This window comes from Enhydra lutris, unplaced genomic scaffold (genome assembly GCF_002288905.1).
Source record: "Enhydra lutris kenyoni isolate GAN:26980312 unplaced genomic scaffold, ASM228890v2 scaffoldscaffold89, whole genome shotgun sequence".
Lineage (NCBI taxonomy): Eukaryota > Metazoa > Chordata > Mammalia > Carnivora > Mustelidae > Enhydra > Enhydra lutris.
In genome coordinates, this window is record NW_019154173.1 from 3,016,949 (window position 1) to 3,035,922 (window position 18,974).

At 39.6% G+C, this 18,974-nt stretch overlaps 1 protein-coding gene across 1 annotated transcript in view; it reads right to left on the reverse strand.

Moving 5' to 3' along the window:
* Nucleotides 1-1,990: 1,990 nt before the first annotated feature.
* The window catches only part of LOC111162159 (serine/threonine kinase 26), a 52,470-nt gene continuing 35,486 nt past the window's right edge, over nt 1,991-18,974 (reverse strand). The window contains exons 4-12 of the mRNA XM_022526351.1: nt 14,486-14,542; nt 9,888-9,996; nt 9,647-9,804; nt 8,268-8,453; nt 6,795-6,943; nt 5,646-5,739; nt 5,148-5,210; nt 4,929-5,065; nt 1,991-3,791 (exon numbers count right to left, since the gene is read on the reverse strand). Coding sequence (XP_022382059.1) covers nt 3,767-3,791; nt 4,929-5,065; nt 5,148-5,210; nt 5,646-5,739; nt 6,795-6,943; nt 8,268-8,453; nt 9,647-9,804; nt 9,888-9,996; nt 14,486-14,542 — 978 coding nt within the window. The 3' untranslated portion in view covers nt 1,991-3,766. The remainder of the gene's footprint in view (nt 3,792-4,928; nt 5,066-5,147; nt 5,211-5,645; nt 5,740-6,794; nt 6,944-8,267; nt 8,454-9,646; nt 9,805-9,887; nt 9,997-14,485; nt 14,543-18,974) is intronic.

Below are 18,974 nucleotides of genomic sequence, written 5' to 3' on the forward strand. Positions count from 1 at the left end.
CTGTCAACACTGTATGATGTTGACAGTATGGATTGGCATAGCATTGGCCTCTGATGTCCTTTAGTGATTTGGTAGATTGTGACTGTGTTGGTCATTTTGTTTTTAAGCCATACTGTGACTAAAGGTTCCTGTAAAAATGGTCCTGTTGTATGTTAAAGACTTCAATTTTTGTAACATATGTAAGGGGGAACATGGCCATCCTATACCTCAAGAACAAGATGGTGGCATAGAACCTCCCATCAGATGCATCTAGGACTTGGAAGCATTCTAAACCCTGGAAATTCATGAATTGGTCAATTTCTAAAGCCAGATAGATGCCCAATGACGATTATGACGTTTGACTTACTACTTCTCTACTCTTAACTATTATATGTAGTGACAGAAGTTTACATGTTGGTTTCTCTACTTTCTCCTGTAAGACTTTATTGTTTTGCCATCTCTTGCTGCATGTATGTAGGCAAGGAAATGAGATGAATGGCATTTTAATAAAGAGTGATGGAAATCCATTTACTAAAAAAATAAATTGCAAGTATGATCTTCATTTTGTTTTAGTCAATTTCAGAAATGACTGGTTCTGGTCTTTTATCAAGGGAAGGGACAGAGAACAAGAAAAAGGAAGGAGACAGGTGAAAATGTAGAGTTGGGGAAGGAGAAGTTGTAGAATTGGGGTAGTTGATGAGAAAAAGGATAGTGCTAAAACCAGACTGAGTTCATGAACCAAGATTCTATTCTTGACCCATTCAAAATTTCCCTACTATTCCCCCTGGAAGGTCCAATATTCCATTTGAGCACTTTTGTCCATTGATTTTAATGTTAAGTACAACATATTTACAAGATAATGGTAGGTACTAACTTCAAAGAAATGATGCAATTATATAAGCAGGCTATTTTTTAGAACATTTTATTTATTTATTTGAGAGGGAGAGAATGAGTGAGGGAGCAGGAGTGGAGGGGGAAGGGCAGAGGGACAGGGAGAAGCAGATGCCCCATTGAGCTGGGAGCCCAATGATGCGGGGCTTGATCCCAGGATTCTGGGATCATGACTTGAGCTGAAGGCAGACACTTAACCAACTGAGCCACCCAGGTGCCAAAATGCAAGCTCAATATACATTTATGTAATATATAAATAAATATTTAGAAATATAAATATATATGTAGCAATATATAAATGTATATATAGCTTGCATCATGGTTATTACTTTCCTAGTCCTTGTATCAGAAAAATTCCTTTTAATACACCTTTCTCTAACCCTTTCCCACACTCTAGCACTTTCTTCCCTGCTCCTACCCAGTAACATGAATATAAAAAAGTGATGTAAACATAAGAATATATTGAAGCCTAGTCACGTATATGTTAATCGTATAGATTCTTTTTTTTAGAAAGATTTTATTTATTTGACAAAGAGAGACACAGCAAGAAAGGGAACACAAGCAGGGGGAGTAGGAGAGGGAGGAGCAGGCTTCCTGCCCAAGCAGGGAGCCCAATGTGGGGCTTGATCCCAGGACCCTGGGACCATGACCTGAGCCGAACGCAGATGCTTAACGACTGAGTTGCCCAGGTGCTCCAATCCTATAGATTCTCAGAGCTACAGTTAAGTTCATCCTTGACTTTTTCCCTAGGAAAAACTCAAATTCCTTTAAGCTCTCAATTTCTGGAAGTCTTTGTGAAATTTCTTTTCCCCAGAGAACTGTAGGGTTCAAATCTGTGTATGACTTCCTAATTAAACTATAGTTGGGGTGACCACACAATGTATTGTCCAACCTAGGGCATTTCTGAGCGAAAGACAACTCTACCAATAATTGTGCCGGGACAGGGGGACAGATACGCACTGTAACTACCATCAGTGCTTCAGTGAGAAGAATACCTTCTAGTTTTCAATGGAGATGTTGGTGTTCAAGTTCCAACAACAAATTAAAAGGCAGAGGAGACAAAATTTCAAACAATAAAAATTCCGCCTCATATCCCCACCTGGAGAAAACAGACGCTAAGGACCATGAAATTTAAATATTTATTTTTAAATCCCCCACAACACTGGAGTATGCTTCACCTAGACACAGTTTATAGAACTAATAACTCTAATGAATAAGCAATATGATTCCTATCCATGATGCAGCTGTGTTGTAAAGTTTCAAATAATCCATTTATAAATTCACTGCTTTTGTTTTTACAAAAATATTCATTTAACCCACGATATGAGTTGCAAAATTATTTCTAGACCTCTAATAGATTACGAACTGAAACTGCATTTCAGTCACATAGAAGGTGAAAATTTCAACTGAACCATTACTTCAAAATACAATGTATTAAAAGTAATTGTTACAGTATCGGCACCAATGAAAAGAACTTTCTTGGCATATGACATGACCACGACTTACTCAAGTGTCTGAATTATTACAGAAAGAGAAGAGGTAATGGCCACTTTGAGTAAAAACGGTATTCTCTACTTGAAGAACACCTTTCTTCTAATATTTGGCAATTATTCAGATTTTTAGAAATGACTTCGGTGCAAAAACCAAACTGTGCAGATCCAAACAACAAAACGTTAACTACCAAAACTAATTAATATCAATAATTCTACAACTACTGAAATATAGCCCCAGTTCGGAACTTAGGCAGGCGTAATATATATACTGGGCTTTAAAGAAAAAAGGTATTACCCATGTAACAGTACCATAAATATAACTGAAAATTAACTGTACAGTCTAACAACTTCTCTATGGACATAGGTCATCCTGTACTATGGTTATTTTCATATGAACTAGAAAATGCTTATTTAAATAACCTTTCAAAAATGAACAAATGATGCTTTTTGTACTGGATAATTACGAAGAACAAAAATGTATAAATAGTTTATAGGACACTTCACTACCATGACGATAATATGCTGGTGTCTAAGGTATATTCATACCTGTTGATCAGGTACTTAATCACATGAATAACAGCTCTTACTTAAGCTCCCCAAATCCAAGCATATAGTATGTGATATGAGTTGAAGACTTTAAAAATGAAGCCTGACAAATTCCTCCAGGATTGCCAAAAACCCATCCTTGGTTAATTAGTATTGCTTGAAGTTTCCAACCATGTTAAATAAGGGTTAACTGCCTCTTCTGCAAGAGAAGGTCAATACTACACACCAAGAGGTACCTCCGCTGCTACATGTCGCCTAGACATGCTTCAAACACAGGGCTCTCAAATGCGATCATCACTGAGCTGCCTGGAAAATCAACCCAAGTTGGTAGAGGGAGTCAATACTTTTCAGGTTTCATTTCCAAGAGCTTATTAAAAACTTCAGTTTTAAGAAAATATGACTTGTTTCTACCTCCCCACCAATAGTCATTTTTAGAATATGCTTGTGTTTTTTTTTAAGAGTTTTGATGCTTGATGACTTGCAAACATTCGGTATTTAGGATGACTTTGAAAGACCTGTACGTTTCATGAGTGTACAGTTAACTAAAGATCAAAACTTGAAAGGTATTCATCCTAGTAACTTAAGTAATAATGATACCTAAAAGCAAAACTGTATCTCAACATTTAGTAGAATACAGGTGAAACTATAGTATTAAAAGTTATTCCTTACAAAATAATCTCTTTAAAATATAAAATGATAAACACCATCACAAAATAGTTGAAGAGCTTCTTCCAAATCTTCAATGTTGCAAAGATCCAAAAGGCACATGGAGCTCATGAGTTAAGCACTGTTAAGCTTGAAGTAGCTTTGGTGGGTTTCTCTGGGTCCGTATGAAATAGAAGCCAGTAAGAAGTTCCTTAGGGGGATTCATCTGCTGAACACCTATAAAATGAAGAAAAACTTAAACCTATATACAAATACACATTTGTATTTCTCATCTGTATGAACTCTGCAATAAAGGTACTGATTCAGCAAACTAAATTCTTTTACTGAATCTTATCAGGTAGATGTTAAAATATAAAGAAGTTCAAAAATCTCTTCTGTGGAGCACCTGGGTGGCTCAGGTGGTTAAGTGTCTGACTCCTGATCCTAGCTCAGGTCTTGATCTCACGGTTGTGAGTTCAGGCTCCGTGTGGGGCCCACTTAAAAACAAAATCCCTTCCGTTTCTGATTTGACAAATTCCAACTGACTTATCTAAGGGATTTTGAAGGGGAGCTCTAGTGTATGAGGACACATGGGCTTCATCAGATAGAAGCTCTATCAGAATGTGTGATTTTATAGGCCGTATAGTTTGTTCCAACTTGATCCCAGTGGCATCACAAATACAAGCAAGTAGAAAGATGCACTGAGAAGCAATATATAATGGGACTGAGACTAGAATTAGGGTTGCTTTATTCCGTTGGAGCTAAGGAAGTGTATGTATGTTTGTGCTTGCAAACAGAAGTCTGGTTTCAAAAGAGAACTTAAAAATTAAATGTATGAACTTTACTGAATGGGAACAAAGTTAAACCAACAATTTGAGACCGTGTGGAAAACTAAAGTCAATCATACGAACCTTTTGTAGGCTGTACTGACTTCCTCTACTTACAATCCTTCCCTTTTCTTATGGGGGCTAAATGTAAGAACTTCAGCACTGGAAACTACGTGAATAGTAGTGTGATGAGGGTACTGGCAAGAATGAAAGCATTCCTAAATGGTATTTATAAGGGCCCAAATAAAAATACGCTCCGTGACCTTTTGTCTGTACCCCTACTAGCGGGCAAACTAGCGGGCAAAGGAGAAAAAAAACAAAACAGGCCATTTCTTTCAGGGGGAAAAGTACCTTGTAATACCCAAACAATTCCAAAAGCTCGTGTTTAAGATGAGCAAGAAATAAAATAGTTTTAAGCATACGACTATTAAGAAGGGACTTAATAATTAAGAATAGCCGAAATGACTGAATCAAGGTAATCATATTGTAACATAAACATCCCAGAGAAAATGTAAAAATAATTTCTTAAATGACATTTGAAGCTTACTTTTGAAATTTTTCAATTAATTTCTTCACCATTTTATCTGTGATGCCAGGACAGGCGGCTTCGGCCACAGCAATACTTTTCTCAAGTTCTTCAATTGCCTGATTCCTGCTAGTGTTATTCTCATCCTGCTGTTTAAGCTGTGGAAGATCAATAGTAATAACATTTGAAATCGCCAGACTTCTTTACATAGATATCCAAAGCTAATGAATCTGTACTTACTTCAGCAAACGCAGGTGTGATTATCATAGACAAACAGCTCAGCGTTTGCACGAGATCTTGCTCCTTGGAACAAACAATATAGATTATGCAGATGAAATTGACATAAGTAGTCACGGTTTTCTTACTCTTTAACAAGTGAGGACTAACTGGAAACCTCTCTCCCAAAAGACCCAATATAAGGCACGTTTCCATGCTTCCTTCCCACCCATCCATCATCCAGAAGACCTTTAACCTCCAGGATTACAGCAGATACCCACGATTCCACTGGGTTTATGCATGTCTAGGTTGCATTTAAAAACATACCGATGGCCACTTAAATGACTCCCATGACCTTTACTTAATGAGCTCAAAACTAACGGCACATGAAGCATTCTATGAACACAGTGAGGTAAACGGGTTTAGTGGTATTAAATTCTAGTAATTTTTGGCCATCACAATCTCACTACATTAGTCCACAAGAGTCCTATCGAGAGAAAGTGATCACCGCCATGCACATACTGCCCCATTCTGGAGTTTCTTTGGATCAGGCTTCTTTCGCACGGTGGTAAAGCTCCATTCGGGATGAGTATTACTTTCTCTGCTGGTGGATTCCCTAAAGAGATGGCCCAAAATACTAATATAAGTTCCTAAATTATTCAGCTTGGTGAAGATACCAAATCAATGCAGCCAAGACTCTGAAGAGTTGTTCCGATATATAAAAAAATCACAGTATTTAAAAGCATCTGCTCTCAGTTTTGGGTGGAGACTATCTACTGAAGAAGGGCAGTGGTCCTCAAATCCTAAGCATGCATCAGAATGGCATGTGGAGACCTCTCACCACATAGAAAGGCCTGCCCCCATCCCTCCCCACTGACCAGATCAGGATCTCTTGGAGTGTGGCTTTTGCTTCTTTTTTAAAGTTCCATGGGCCACTTTCATGGACAGCCATGGCCAACAAACCAACAGGGGCACAAGAATCAGCCTGGTATTTTTTATTCTTTTCAAAAGTAGGGCAATTTCTCATAAACGCAGGACTCTGAGAATATTATCGTAAGAAACTTCGTGTTGCCTTTGTGCCGATTCAGCCAGTGGAAGAGTAAATTCTGGTGTGACCTACAGACTTCCCTGGTCTACATTAAGTACGGACTTAGAATCTTAGATGTCAATGTCAATGCTGCAGTTAGAAAAACAGTGGAACTTTTTTAGGGGGGTAGAAATCATATATAGATGAATATTTAAATGTATCAGTCTGATCACAGTTTAGTACGTGGCCAAGGGGTGGGAAAGGCCCAGAGGTCAGCTCTCCAGAAGGATTCTGCAGGTTCCCCCCCGCTAAGTATGAGAAGACATAGCACCTTATCACTTGAGGCAAACTAATGTAACACTTTTGATCGATTTTTTTCCCAAAATTTTGCAATATACTCAAGTATCCACTAGGGGTTAGACCGAGACCATTTAAAACAAGAGCAATTCACTTCTAAGAAAAAAAGTTTCCAAATTCATTGTACTCCACAGACTGTGATTTTGAAAGATTTCCACAGTTTCTAAAGTAAAACTCTAAAATAAGGTTTGTATTTTATGCTAGAGAAAGCACAGTGGATACTAGTTAAAAGACAGGCAATATTAGAATGAGCTACCTACATAAAAAATTAAATGATTTGTACATACGAATCAGAGCCCTCGGAATCAGATTCATCATCACTGTGGCCTTCTGCCTTCCATCTCTTAAATCGATCTATCAGTTCGGTCAGATAAGAAGTCTTCTTTGAATTTTTTACAATGAATTTGTGTTTCAGAAGTTCTTTTGCTGTAGGACGCTAGGGAAAAATAATAAGGATGCATGAATACTTCCAGGCTCTTTATGATTACAAGGGGTGGTAAAAAATTATTTCAATTATTAAGCAGAAAAGGTACACCTGGAAAGCAGGTCTACAAACATGAGGACAACTAAAATGCTATGGGCAATAAACAGCTAATTCTACTTTTTGAAGTGGTTCAAGGCAACCAAATTAAATTTACTACCTTGGTACCTATTTGTTCAAGCCCAGTGGGCAAAGCGGTAGCCTACCTACCAGCAAACTGGCAGGCAGGAATCTCTCAAAAGCAGAGAAACACATGGCAGGATTTTGAAGATAAGTTAAAAATTGAAAAACGTTTCCAAATAGTGCTTTCAAATACTCTTATTATATTTACTGTAAGTTGAAAAAAATGGATGACAACTAGCAAGGCTGTAATTTTATCATCAACTACACACATATGATCCCCAGATTAATCCTTTCTCCAACACCTGTTAATTCATTGAGCATCTAAATGCAAGCACCAGGGGCTGTAGGGGCTATTTCTCCCCTTGGGCTTTGTTAATATCAGAATATTCATTCTCAATTTAAAAACAGTTACATCGGGGCGCCTGGGTGGCTCAGTGGGTTAAGCCTCTGCCTTCGGCTCAGGTCATGATCCCAGGCTCCTGGGATCGAGCCCCGCATTGGGCTCTCTGCTCCGCGGGGAGCCTGCTTCCTTCCTCCTCTCTCTCTGCCTGCCTCTCTGCCTACTTGTGATCTCTGTCTGTCCAATAAATAAATAAAATCTTAAAAAAAAAATAAAAACCGTTACATCAAGAACTTAGTTCTTGTACAGTTCTAGCTTCTAGAAGTCACCAGGCAGCTTTATTTTAGAAACAGTAAAGCGACTGTGATCAATTCTGCCAGGTAAATGAGTAGAGTTCGCTAGACTTCAGTAAAAGCATATGACTGCATATGCTGGAATTTCTCAACATTAAATTCTTTAAAAAGTGAAATGCACACATCACTTTTCAAAAAAAATGAAAACACAGTTGAGTAAAAATCACTGTGGATAGTTACACGTGTACTTTAATAATGACTTCCTGTAACAGGAACTTTATTTCTCAAATTTCTTTCCCTTTGAAACAGAATAAAGGAGCTAGGGACCATGAGAAAGAGCAAAAGACACAGGGGAAGGAGAAAAGGAAGAACAGAACTAGCAAGAGAGAAGGAAGAATCAGGTTCCTAGAAGGATCTTAGGCAATTTTCACAGTCACTGTATTCCTTACTGCAGAAAAACCCCATTTGCTTATGCAGATTTAATAATCAAAACCAAACAGTAGTAATAGCAATATATACTCACAAATGACGGATCTTTGTTCAGGCAAGCATCAATAAACTCCTTAAAGGACTTAGTAAAGTCTCCAACGAGAGTTGGAGGATTGTTTTTTGGAATAAGGAACAGAACTCTCATCGGATGCATGTCAGAGTTAGGTGGCTCTCCTTTGGCTAGTTCAATAGCAGTGATTCCCAGTGACCAAATGTCAGCCTGATATAAGAGAGAGAAAAAAAAATTAGTTTGACTTTCCATTCCAACAGACTGCCATGAAATAGCCTATGGGTCACAAGACTTTAAGTGTCTTAAGAGGGGCACGTGGGTGGGTCAGTTGGAAGAGTGTGACTCTTGGGTCTTGGGCTCGTGAATTCGAGCCCCACACTGGGGACAGAGAGGAAATCAATCAATCAATCTTAAACAAACAAACAAAAAAAACCAAGGTGTCTCAAGAAATGTAATGTAAATGTAATAAATTTTTATTAATTGAATTAATTTATTTTTTAAAAAATGACCAAATTTCCTTATGGTTTGCCAGATACCACATTCTAAGCACTGAGAATTCAGGTGGTGAATAAAGCAGACAAAAAAATCCCTGCTCTCAAGGGGCTTGTGTTCCAACAGAAGAGACCGAGGAGTAAATAAATAGTATGATGTCAGATGGTGCTAGGTTCTGTGAAGGAGAGTAAAATTAGGGTAAGGGAATAATGAATGATGGGGTCAAGGGGCTGGAAATTTTACACAGGATGGCTAGGGAAGACTACTCTGTGAAGTAATTTTTAAAAAACATTTATTTATTTATTTTAGAAGGGAGGGACAGAGGGAAAGGGAGAGTATCTCAAGCACACTCCATACTAAGTGCCAAGCCCAACACGGGGCTGATCCCCCAACCCAGAGATCATGACTTGAGCCAAAACCAAGAGCTGGAAACCCAACTGACTGCGCCACTCAGGTGCCCCTACTGTGAGATAAGGTTTAAGCAGAGACCTGATTGGAAGGAAGGTTATTCCAGATAGAGGGAAGGGTGAGTGCAAAGGTCCTGAGGCCGGAGTGGTACTTGATATGTCTGAGGAATAGCAGTGAGGCCCCTGTGGTTGAAGGAGACAGAATATAGAGGAGAGTGAAAGGAGATGAGGCGGGAGAGGCAGACAAGGGCCAGATCATAGACCACTATGCATGTGATAGTAAGGACCTTGGATTTTATTCTAAGTGGGATGGAAGGCTACTGAAGGGAAGGAATAGAGTCCAAATACAGGAACTTATGATTTAGCAGAAGACTTGATAAAACACTAGCTTTTGAAATACTTTTAAAAGAAGGAAAATTAGGGCAGTTTTTTTTTACATAGAATAGCATGTAATATAAAAGCTATTATTAAAAACAAAACAGTTTTATACAGGTAACACTTTACTTTTGAGTCATAAGCTGACTGTTGAATAACTTCAGGAGCCATCCAAAATGGTGTTCCCACAAAGGTATTTCTTTTGATTTGTGTATCTGTCAGCTGGCCGGCAACTCCAAAGTCAGCCAGTTTAACATCTCCTTGTTCTGAGAGCAAGACGTTGGCAGCTGGGGGGAAAAAGAAACAAAAACCCCTCAGCTTCCTTAGAATATAGCTATGTTTCTCAGGGTCATATAAGATTTCTGTGTACCTTTTATGTCTCGGTGAATTTTCTTTTCTGAATGCAGATAGTCCAGACCTTTCAAAATTTCCTTTAGCATGGTAGCAATCTGGAACTCATCAAATGGACCAGCTCGAAGCTGAGGAGGGAAAACACACACACTTTTACACACAACTGAACAATCTAGTTCAAACTTGGTATTATCTGTGAAATCAGGGAATCACTTAGATATACAAAGCCATTCTGCTTACTAAGCCAACCCTGAAACAAATGGGGAAATAATTTAAAAGGTGAGGGAAGAGAGTAAATAAGATAAGTCGAAGGGAAAGTGTTTTTATTTTTTTTTCCCAAGATTTTATTTATTTACTTGACAGAGAGAGAGAGAGAGAGAGAGATCACAAGTAGGCAGAGAGGCGGGCAGAGAGAGGGGGGGAAGCAGGCTCCCTGCTGAGCAGAGAGCCCAATGCAGGGCTTGATCCCAGGACCCTGAGATCATGACTTGGGCCGAAGGCAGAGGCTTAACCCACTGAGCCACCCAGGCACCCCCTGAAAAGGTTTTTAAATGATTAGATTTAATCTCGAAAGATAATATAAGCAGTGTGACCTCTGTACTAGCTCCTAGTCCCAGGGTTCCTAAATATTTACCTCCAAGATTTAAGAAATAGGCTTCAACAATGACAGAACCAGGTTTCTTTTCTTTTTTGGCTACAAAAAAAGAAATCAGCTACTTAAATTTTGGTGTTGGCTATTTAAATGATTAACTATTTACACTGAACTGATTTTGAGGTAAGTCGGCCCAGAGTACAGTTCTTAACTTTTGTGTCTCTCAATCACTTTGGAAAGCAGAGAGAATTTTTGAGACTGAAATTTAAAAGTTAGCCAAGAATATGATAATTAATCTATTTAGACTTTCACTATAAAAAAAAAGATCAAATTGTGAAGGGATAGGGTTTTTCAAATAAGTGTAACACATTTGCCTTTCTTTCCCCATCCCTGTACCAAAGCCAATAGTTCCAACTGGATTACAAGGAAAGCAATGATTAGGTTTCAGGAGAACTTGTAATGGAATATCTGAAAATCTCTCTTTAAAATAAATGGTTATTTTAAAGTTCTGGTACCTCATAAAGCACAAACAGTGGACTGTACAATATTATTACAGGAAAGGGTGGGAATCTAAAGTCAGAGCTGAGGTAGAGTTCTGTTTGCTGGAAGGAGGGAAGAGGTGGTGAAAATCAAACATCGCCCACTCTGCCTCACACTGGGAGGGATTCACAGCTCTTTGGCACCTTGTGTATTTCATCTTTCATGAATACCATATTTATTCTGAATAAAGGGCACTTTCATGTTGAAATTTAACAGCTTAAAATAGATTCTGTACTTCAGTCTCACCACTGAATAGGAACCGTGGTCTGGATATACAGTATACTCCGGGGATGTCCACAGTTCAGTAGGTGCCTTTCCTAGGTAACATTATCTATTTACTTATAAATTTATCAACTTCCACCCCAGAAGTTTCTATTTAAACAGGAGTGATTAAAGTTGTTCTCAAAGGTGAAAATGGCATTTTACTGATTGCTAGCAATGAAATTCTGAGGGACTACCAAGGAAGTGAGAGACCAAGGTCATACTAAGGATTCGTAGTTAGTATCACTGATCGTTAACATGTTGATGGGGCCAGAAGAGGTATACCCTCAGTGAAAGAAATCAGGCAAGATCTGTAAGGGATACTACTTGTCATTCTGAAGGACTTCCAAAAGTGGCCTGGATAAGCCAGAGTATTAAGTAAGAAATTAAAAAATATATATTTCCATAAAAAAAACAAACAAACAAAAAAGGGGTCCTACAGACCCACTAGCTTATTGGGTATATTTAGGACCGGTTTAAAATACAGGAAACATAGACTCTCAATGAACGGGCTACTGGGGGAGGCTGAAAGGGGGAGACTCCATGGCAGGGAAATGGGAATGGGGTGCTGCAGCTGGGTTTTTCTGGTTCATTATCAGACATAAAACTATTTCAAGGCTTGTGGTTAAAATGTTTCCTTAGCCATGTTGACAACAATGAGAAAAGGAGAAAAAAAAGGGAGTCGGGAAAGAAACCGAAGGTAAAGTCTATGCAACAGAGACTTTTTTTTTTTTTTTTTTTTTGGCCGTATGACCTTGGGAGAGATAATGATGAAATCTTGGTTCACTGGCCTTGGAGTGCATAATTGAACTTCTCCTCAATGACTGAAGACGGTGACAATGTCTCTCACAGCTAATACCCCTGCCTTCCGGGCCGCATACTGGCCTTGGGTAATTTGCCTCTATTGTCCACTGAGAGCGTGCAAGAGAGGGACATCTGCTCTTTCACAGACTATATACTTGTGGGCCTGGGGCTCTCCCCACTCCTTTAGACTTCCAGCTGGTCCTAATCAGCCAGTCCTAAGGCAGTACATTGTATTAGGTCTTCTCTTAAGGCTGGCATATTGTTTCCAACTTTTTTCTTTGGTGCTCCTGTTTTATTCTATTAGCCTTATCGTATGAGTTTTTGTTGTAAGCCACCGCAATTCTTCTTGGAAAGAAGTCAGGTATGATCGATTCCATAAAATAACCTACAATAGGCACAAAGTCTGTTCATACACAACTCAGTTTTTTTTCAATGGGAGAGAATCTTGAGGTATACACTCTAAAATGTTGATGTCAGCTACAAGTCGTAATCATGCTCCTTTAGTTGGGCACCAGCTTAAAGTGAGAAATACTGTCTGCCCAGCATCCCTCTTATTTCCTCTTGTCCCTAATAGCAGTGCCCTCCCTCCCACCTAATCCTTTCTTCCATTCCCCAAATGCTAGCATTCGTTTGTACGGCACATTTTCTCATCATGCGCCCTCCTTACAAAGGCCAGTTACATGAACTTTATCATTCAATCACAGTGTTCTTGAAATTGAGAAACAAACCTCGAGCAATTATTAATTGAATTTCTTCTTTGAGTATTTGAGGAAATCAAGGCACAGAAGTTCAATGATGGCTTGTCCAGTATTAGCCAGCTAGTCAATGGTACAACGAGGACGAAGACCCAGGTCTCTTCATTTTTTACAGAATAGGGAAGGGATATGGTGAGCACCTTGGGGGACCAGATAAGGTAACTGTGATCAATTTGGAAAGGGCTCTTAACTATGTGAAAAGTAGAAGGAGGAGGATCATGGAGCAACTGGCAGGCTTCTTGTAGAGCTAATGAAAACACTATTGTGGAATAAAACTGTGACAAGACAAATGGAAATGGGGTCATTTAACTTCAAGAGAAGAATGAGATCTAACTCCATAAGCATGAAGGATTATTATATAAAGAAACACCAGTTGTGTTCTATCACTAGAGAGGAGAGAAAGAAAAAACGAACTCAAGCTTTAGGGTGTAAGAATTAGATTAGACACAAGGAGGGATTACCTAACTCAGCAACTGATTAAAATGAAATGAATTCCTAGAAGGAGATGAGACTCTCCGTCAAGTTTAATTACCATTTCTTTAGAATGCTTTAAATTTGGTTCTGTTTAAAGGACAGAAAATCTCTTACAGCTATTTCTGTTCATAGGATTATTTGAAACTTTGGAGTCACTGGCAGGGAGGATTAAACCCTTTTAGAAATATTTAATCACTCACAGTTGGGAAAACTCATCTCCACTTGAAAATAAGAGTTAAAATATTACTTGATGATCTTAATCATCAAAACACTTTATTTTTAGAAACAGCACACTCTATAATTTCAAAAGCAGAAGCATGCTAAGAAAATATAAGTCATATAATATTAAAGACAGAAGGGAACTTAGAAATAACTTCTTCGTTTTCTAGGATATCCAAGTCTAAGGAATTTATGTGTCTGGTTCACAGGCACAGATTTAGTTATGAAGACAGCCCCATAAGATCAAACTCCTATAGGCCAGCTCAGTGGTCATCTTACTACACAAAGGTGCCTTTAGTAATGCATACTGAATTTTAAATACAATGTCATATTAATAAAGATTTAAAAGGGGGAGACAGCAATGACAGAATCACACCAATTTAGGGAAAACCACCTGTGTTTCTCAAAGGGATTATGTGTGTGATCACAGCTTCATTGGGTGAAACTTCTCCTGCCCATCGGAGGATTTCAGCACCCTGCTCTTTGCCCACTAAAATGGCCCTAGCGCTTCCAAGTCATTATGACAATCAAAAATACCATCACATTTCCAAATGGCCTATAGAGGGGCAGAGAGAATTCTGTAGGGAACTGGGTCCGCAGGCCTCTTTGGTGAGAACCCAAGAACCAGTTTAATCACATTTTTAAAAATCCAAGAACACTCTGTCTTTTCACGGAAATCCTTGCGAAGTAAAACTCTAAACTGATAGCAATGGCCACATACACTGCTCATTTGCAGAGCTTTATGTCATGAAGATATTCATGCTTCATTCACATGCTAAGAATATCAGCAATAGGCTCAATCCTGCAATCTAGCTCAATCTACGTAAGGGCAGGGGTCCCGAAGTAAGAGCTTAACTTGAACATATTACCAAAGCAACCATTCAGCTCACCCAAAAGCCACTGCTTATGCCAGTTAAAAGAAAAAAGTTAAAGTATAGATATGTAAGTGTGTGATTATTTAAAAATACTTACAAGATCCAGTGCTGAACCACCACCCAGGTATTCCATTATTATCCATAATTTTGAACCCTGTAAAATCCATGAAACAATTTAATCATCGTAAACCTGAGCCAAATAACTAGCATAAAATGTTAAATCTAACATACTAATGTATTGGTCTTAAAACACAAGTTTAAAATTAGTTGTTTGAAGCCCAGCATAGATTTTTCCATAGAACATTACAAATAAAAGTAAAGTTCTGAGTCTTGACCTTCCTCCCAACCTTTTCAGCCTGCGATACGGCTAAATGAAGAACAAATTATTATTTTTTAAAATTTAAAAAAAAACTTTATTTATTTATTTGACAGAGCTCACAAGCAGACAGAGAGGCAGGCAGAGACAGAGGAGGAAGCAGGCTCCCTGCTGAGCAGAGAGCCCGATGTGGGGCTCAATCCCAGGACCCTGGAATCATGACCTGAGCCGAAGGCAGAGGCTTACCCCACTGAGCCCCCCGGGCCCCCCCCCCCCATTTTTTTTAAAGATTTTATTTATTTATTCGACAGAAATTATTATTTTTTTAACTGTTGAACTATTAGCAATTTTTATAAAACCCAGAATAAAGAAACCATAGCCTTAAATTATTATTTTGGATGATTTTGAAAGGAAAAGATAGTCACATTAAGGAACAAGGAGGTGTATGGAGACTTGTATAAGTTTTAAATGGAGCTTCTGGGTACCTCCCTTGTGATTTTAGAATTTGAGTACACTGGTTAGCTTGGCCTTATTACAGTTTTTGGCCTTTGTTCTCATGTACTGTACCACTTCTATCAGCCATGATTAATGGGCATTTTTGGGACACACGTGGAACCTAGAAAGGATATTGTCCCTCCTGGCCTCCAACTCCTACTGCCGAGGTACATGGCTAAGAGAAAGGGAGTGTGTAGCTTGAAAAGCATAAGATTACGTGATTATTCCAGAATTAACTTCATTCTAAGTTGTACAGAAGGAATGGGGCAAGTTACCTGAAGTATGTAAATTTCAATCAGGCGCACACACGTGTGCACACAGGCACCACTCAGCTCTGTCAGATAAAAATTGGAATCAACCATTAAACCTTTTCTTTCAGCGATAGCCTGAAATACGAGGGACACTTCTCTCCCCAAATCATTTCATGAGTGTTATTCTCTGCATTTTTGTGGGACCCCAGATTTGACTATAAGTGGAATGGTTGATTTTACTATCCTGGCAAGGGGCCAAGTTGTGAATGGCTGGTGTTCTAAAAGTCCATTCTAAGTAAGGTGTTTCAAATTTGAAAAGCAAGCACTTTTCCCATAAAAAATAATGTCAAGGTTCCTAGGGTAGTCCCCCACAAAACAGAGTTGAACACGAAGGTCTCCACAGTGTAGCAGAAAGAATGCCAGAGAAATGACTGTTTACACCCTCATAATGTTTCCAGGGGAAAAACACATTCAGTGTTGTGCTTCAACTTGGGATGCCAGGGACACATTTTTTACCCTTACAGCCTCAGCTGTGGGATAAAGATTCTCGAGCTACTGCCAGCAGCCATCAAACTCTAAACTCCCCAGGAAGTACTCAGGAGTTCCAATCAAAATGTCTACACATCCCCATGAGGCTGGGGCTTTAGCATGGCAAAAGAATGGACCCCATTAATAGGACGATGGGTGACACTACAGTGAAGGGACTGGGAAGAGGCTTAGTATTGGGGCCCGGGGAAGAAGGGCTCCAGTGAAATTAATATGCAAGGATTCCTCCTGTCTTTCTGGATGCTGACACCATGTAGGATGCACGGCGGGGGGGTGGGCGGCAACAATGTACCCCCTCCCACCCCTTGACAGCCACCAGCCACTCCCCTATCACAACCTGAACTGAAGTAAGAAGGAGCCAAGAATCTTTGCTGGTGGCGGTGTCTAGGGTAGGAAAGAGAGGAAATATGTTCTCTTAACAGTGGGGAAGGGGAAAGAGCTCTGGGAGTGCTTCAGGTAACTTGTTTTTATGTCTAGAATCAGGCCCTCAGAACCTGAAAATTGTCAACCTCATGTGTCTTTATAGTTGATTTTCGAGAGAAGAAAGAAGTGGTTCTCACAAGGCCGCAGAGCCTGAGAATTTTTTCTTTTGCCAGTTTGTTTCTAATCAGCCCTACGTTCTACCTCATGAGCTCAGAATGCTTCCCATTCACCTGATACTTACAAGGCAAACGAAAAGATCTTATTAAACACAGTTCTTCATGAATGAAAGCATCTGTTTTCCGAGTCTGAAACAACGTGTGTCCTTTTTGGGAGGGGGGGTACTGACTCAAAACAGAAACTTACCGTCTGTTCTCCACTAAAGCATATTCACAGAGAGCTCAAAATGCTATTAAAGTTGCGAGAAAGCAACTTCCAGATCTGAAAAAAGGCGGCTTCCTTCTCGCAAGCAAGCCACTGGGCGGGACCAGGACTCTCTGGAAATAGCAGGGAAGGAACCGGAGCTGCCAGACAGAATTTTCTGCCTGCTTCCTTCTGATTGCCACTTCTGGAGACAAGCCTCACTAGAAGATGGCCACAGGTCTGGCCCTTCAGAAGACTGCTCTGCAGGTGTGGGGACTGAAGTGAGGCTCGTGGAGCTCTTCTCTGCTCAAGGAAACTTCGTCCACAGAGCCTTTTCTGACAGGTTCCTTGTCCACAGCAGGCCTCAGGGAAAACACCAATTGCAAACCAAACAAAAGCCTAGACTCTATGTTTGTGTTCTTTTGGGGGACTACAACTTCTACCTTTGATTTCTGTGAAAAGATGTTTGTGTTGGAGAATGCAAATAAGTATGTTTGGCTTGCTTTTAAATAATTTAAAAGGCTGAGATGATATCTACATACCCGCTGAAAATTCCAAAAGAGCCAGGGACTGTAAACCATGCCCGTACATCCGGCACATTGAAGCAGAGGAAGTCCCTGAAGGAAAAATTCCACTTCTCCACTTATAAAGTGACCCACACAGTTTCACAACGGGTTGGAGGAGTAAGTTTAAAGTCCTGCATCAACATGGGTGGTCAGGGGTTAGGAAATGGCTCTCTGTTCCAAAATTCAGAATGCCTAAAGTGTAAGGACTCCAGAGTCGTACTATTTACTGGGGAGAACTTAGAGCCTAGTGTTAACAAGTTATCTCTGCCACCCCACAAGAAGGCCACCGAACCCCACTGTTTGCTGCTAAACAGACATTTGGCCAAAGCAGGGAGAAAGGCTACTGTGAAATTTGGGATTCATTTGTTCATAGAAAAATTTTTTTTGAATACCCATTATATGTATTTGAGAGATGATTATTGTACTATGTATTAAATACATGCTGAATTAAATGGGCTGGTCTATGAATCTCCTAGCCAATCATGACATTGACCACATAATCCAACATGGACAACTAAAGTCAGCCAGTTATCAAAGGACAAATGTTGTCTGATTCCACTTACATAAGGAACCCAGAGTCGTCAAATTCATAGGGACAGAAAGTAGAATGGGAGTTACCAAGGACTGTTGAGAGGAGACAATGGGAAATTACAGTTTAATGGGTACAGAGTTTCAGTTGAAGAAAACGAAAAAGTTCTGGAGATGGATGGTGGTGATGGCTGCACAACATGAATGTATTTCCTGCCACAGAAATGTACACTTAAAATGGTTAAAATGGTGAATTTTATGATGTATATTTTACCACAATAAAGAAGAAACAGCACATAAAATTTTATAGAACCACAAGGGACAGGAGAGATCGTCTGGCCACATGCCTTACCACCCTTGAGTTCTTTTTTTCCAAACTGGAAGACCTTCTCTATGCTCCACCCTCACCAAAATTATGCTCAAGTTCTTGTTCAAATGCTACTCCTCCTTGTCAGGGTTACTGTACTTCATGTACCCACAGATAAGTGGGTAATATGAAGCAAGTTAGATGTATCTATCTGGGGTTAAGGAGAGAGGCTGGAACCAGAGACATGAATTCAGAAGTTGTCGCCCTAGGGGCGCCTGGGTGGCTCAGTCGGTCAGGCATCCAACTCATGATTTCAGCTCAGGTCATGAACTCAGGGATGTGGGACTGAGTCCCACGTGGGGCTTGCACTCAGCATGGAGTCTGCAGGAGATTCTCTCCCTCTGCCCCTGCCCCCTTTCAAATCAATCAATCAATCTTAAAAAAAGAAAGAAGCTGTCACAACAGAGTGGATGAGACGGACCGTGACAAATATGCAGAATGAAAGGAATATACATCGTAGGCCATTTGAAAAGCAAATGTCTGCAAAACTGAATCTAATATGGGGCTCCTTAGAGCTGTGTTATCTCAAGTTTAAAGCTGTATTTGTTTTGAGCAAAAAAAACATTGCAAGAAGGAGAACATTTTTCCCTCTTCAATTTCCTTCAAGTTTTATAAGAAAACTCCAAAACACAATTTTTAACTAAGGAACATTCCAGAAACATTCACCAGAGGCTGGGAATAAACACACACACAAGTCTCAGGAAAAACAGTGAGAAGGCCACAAAACTGGACTC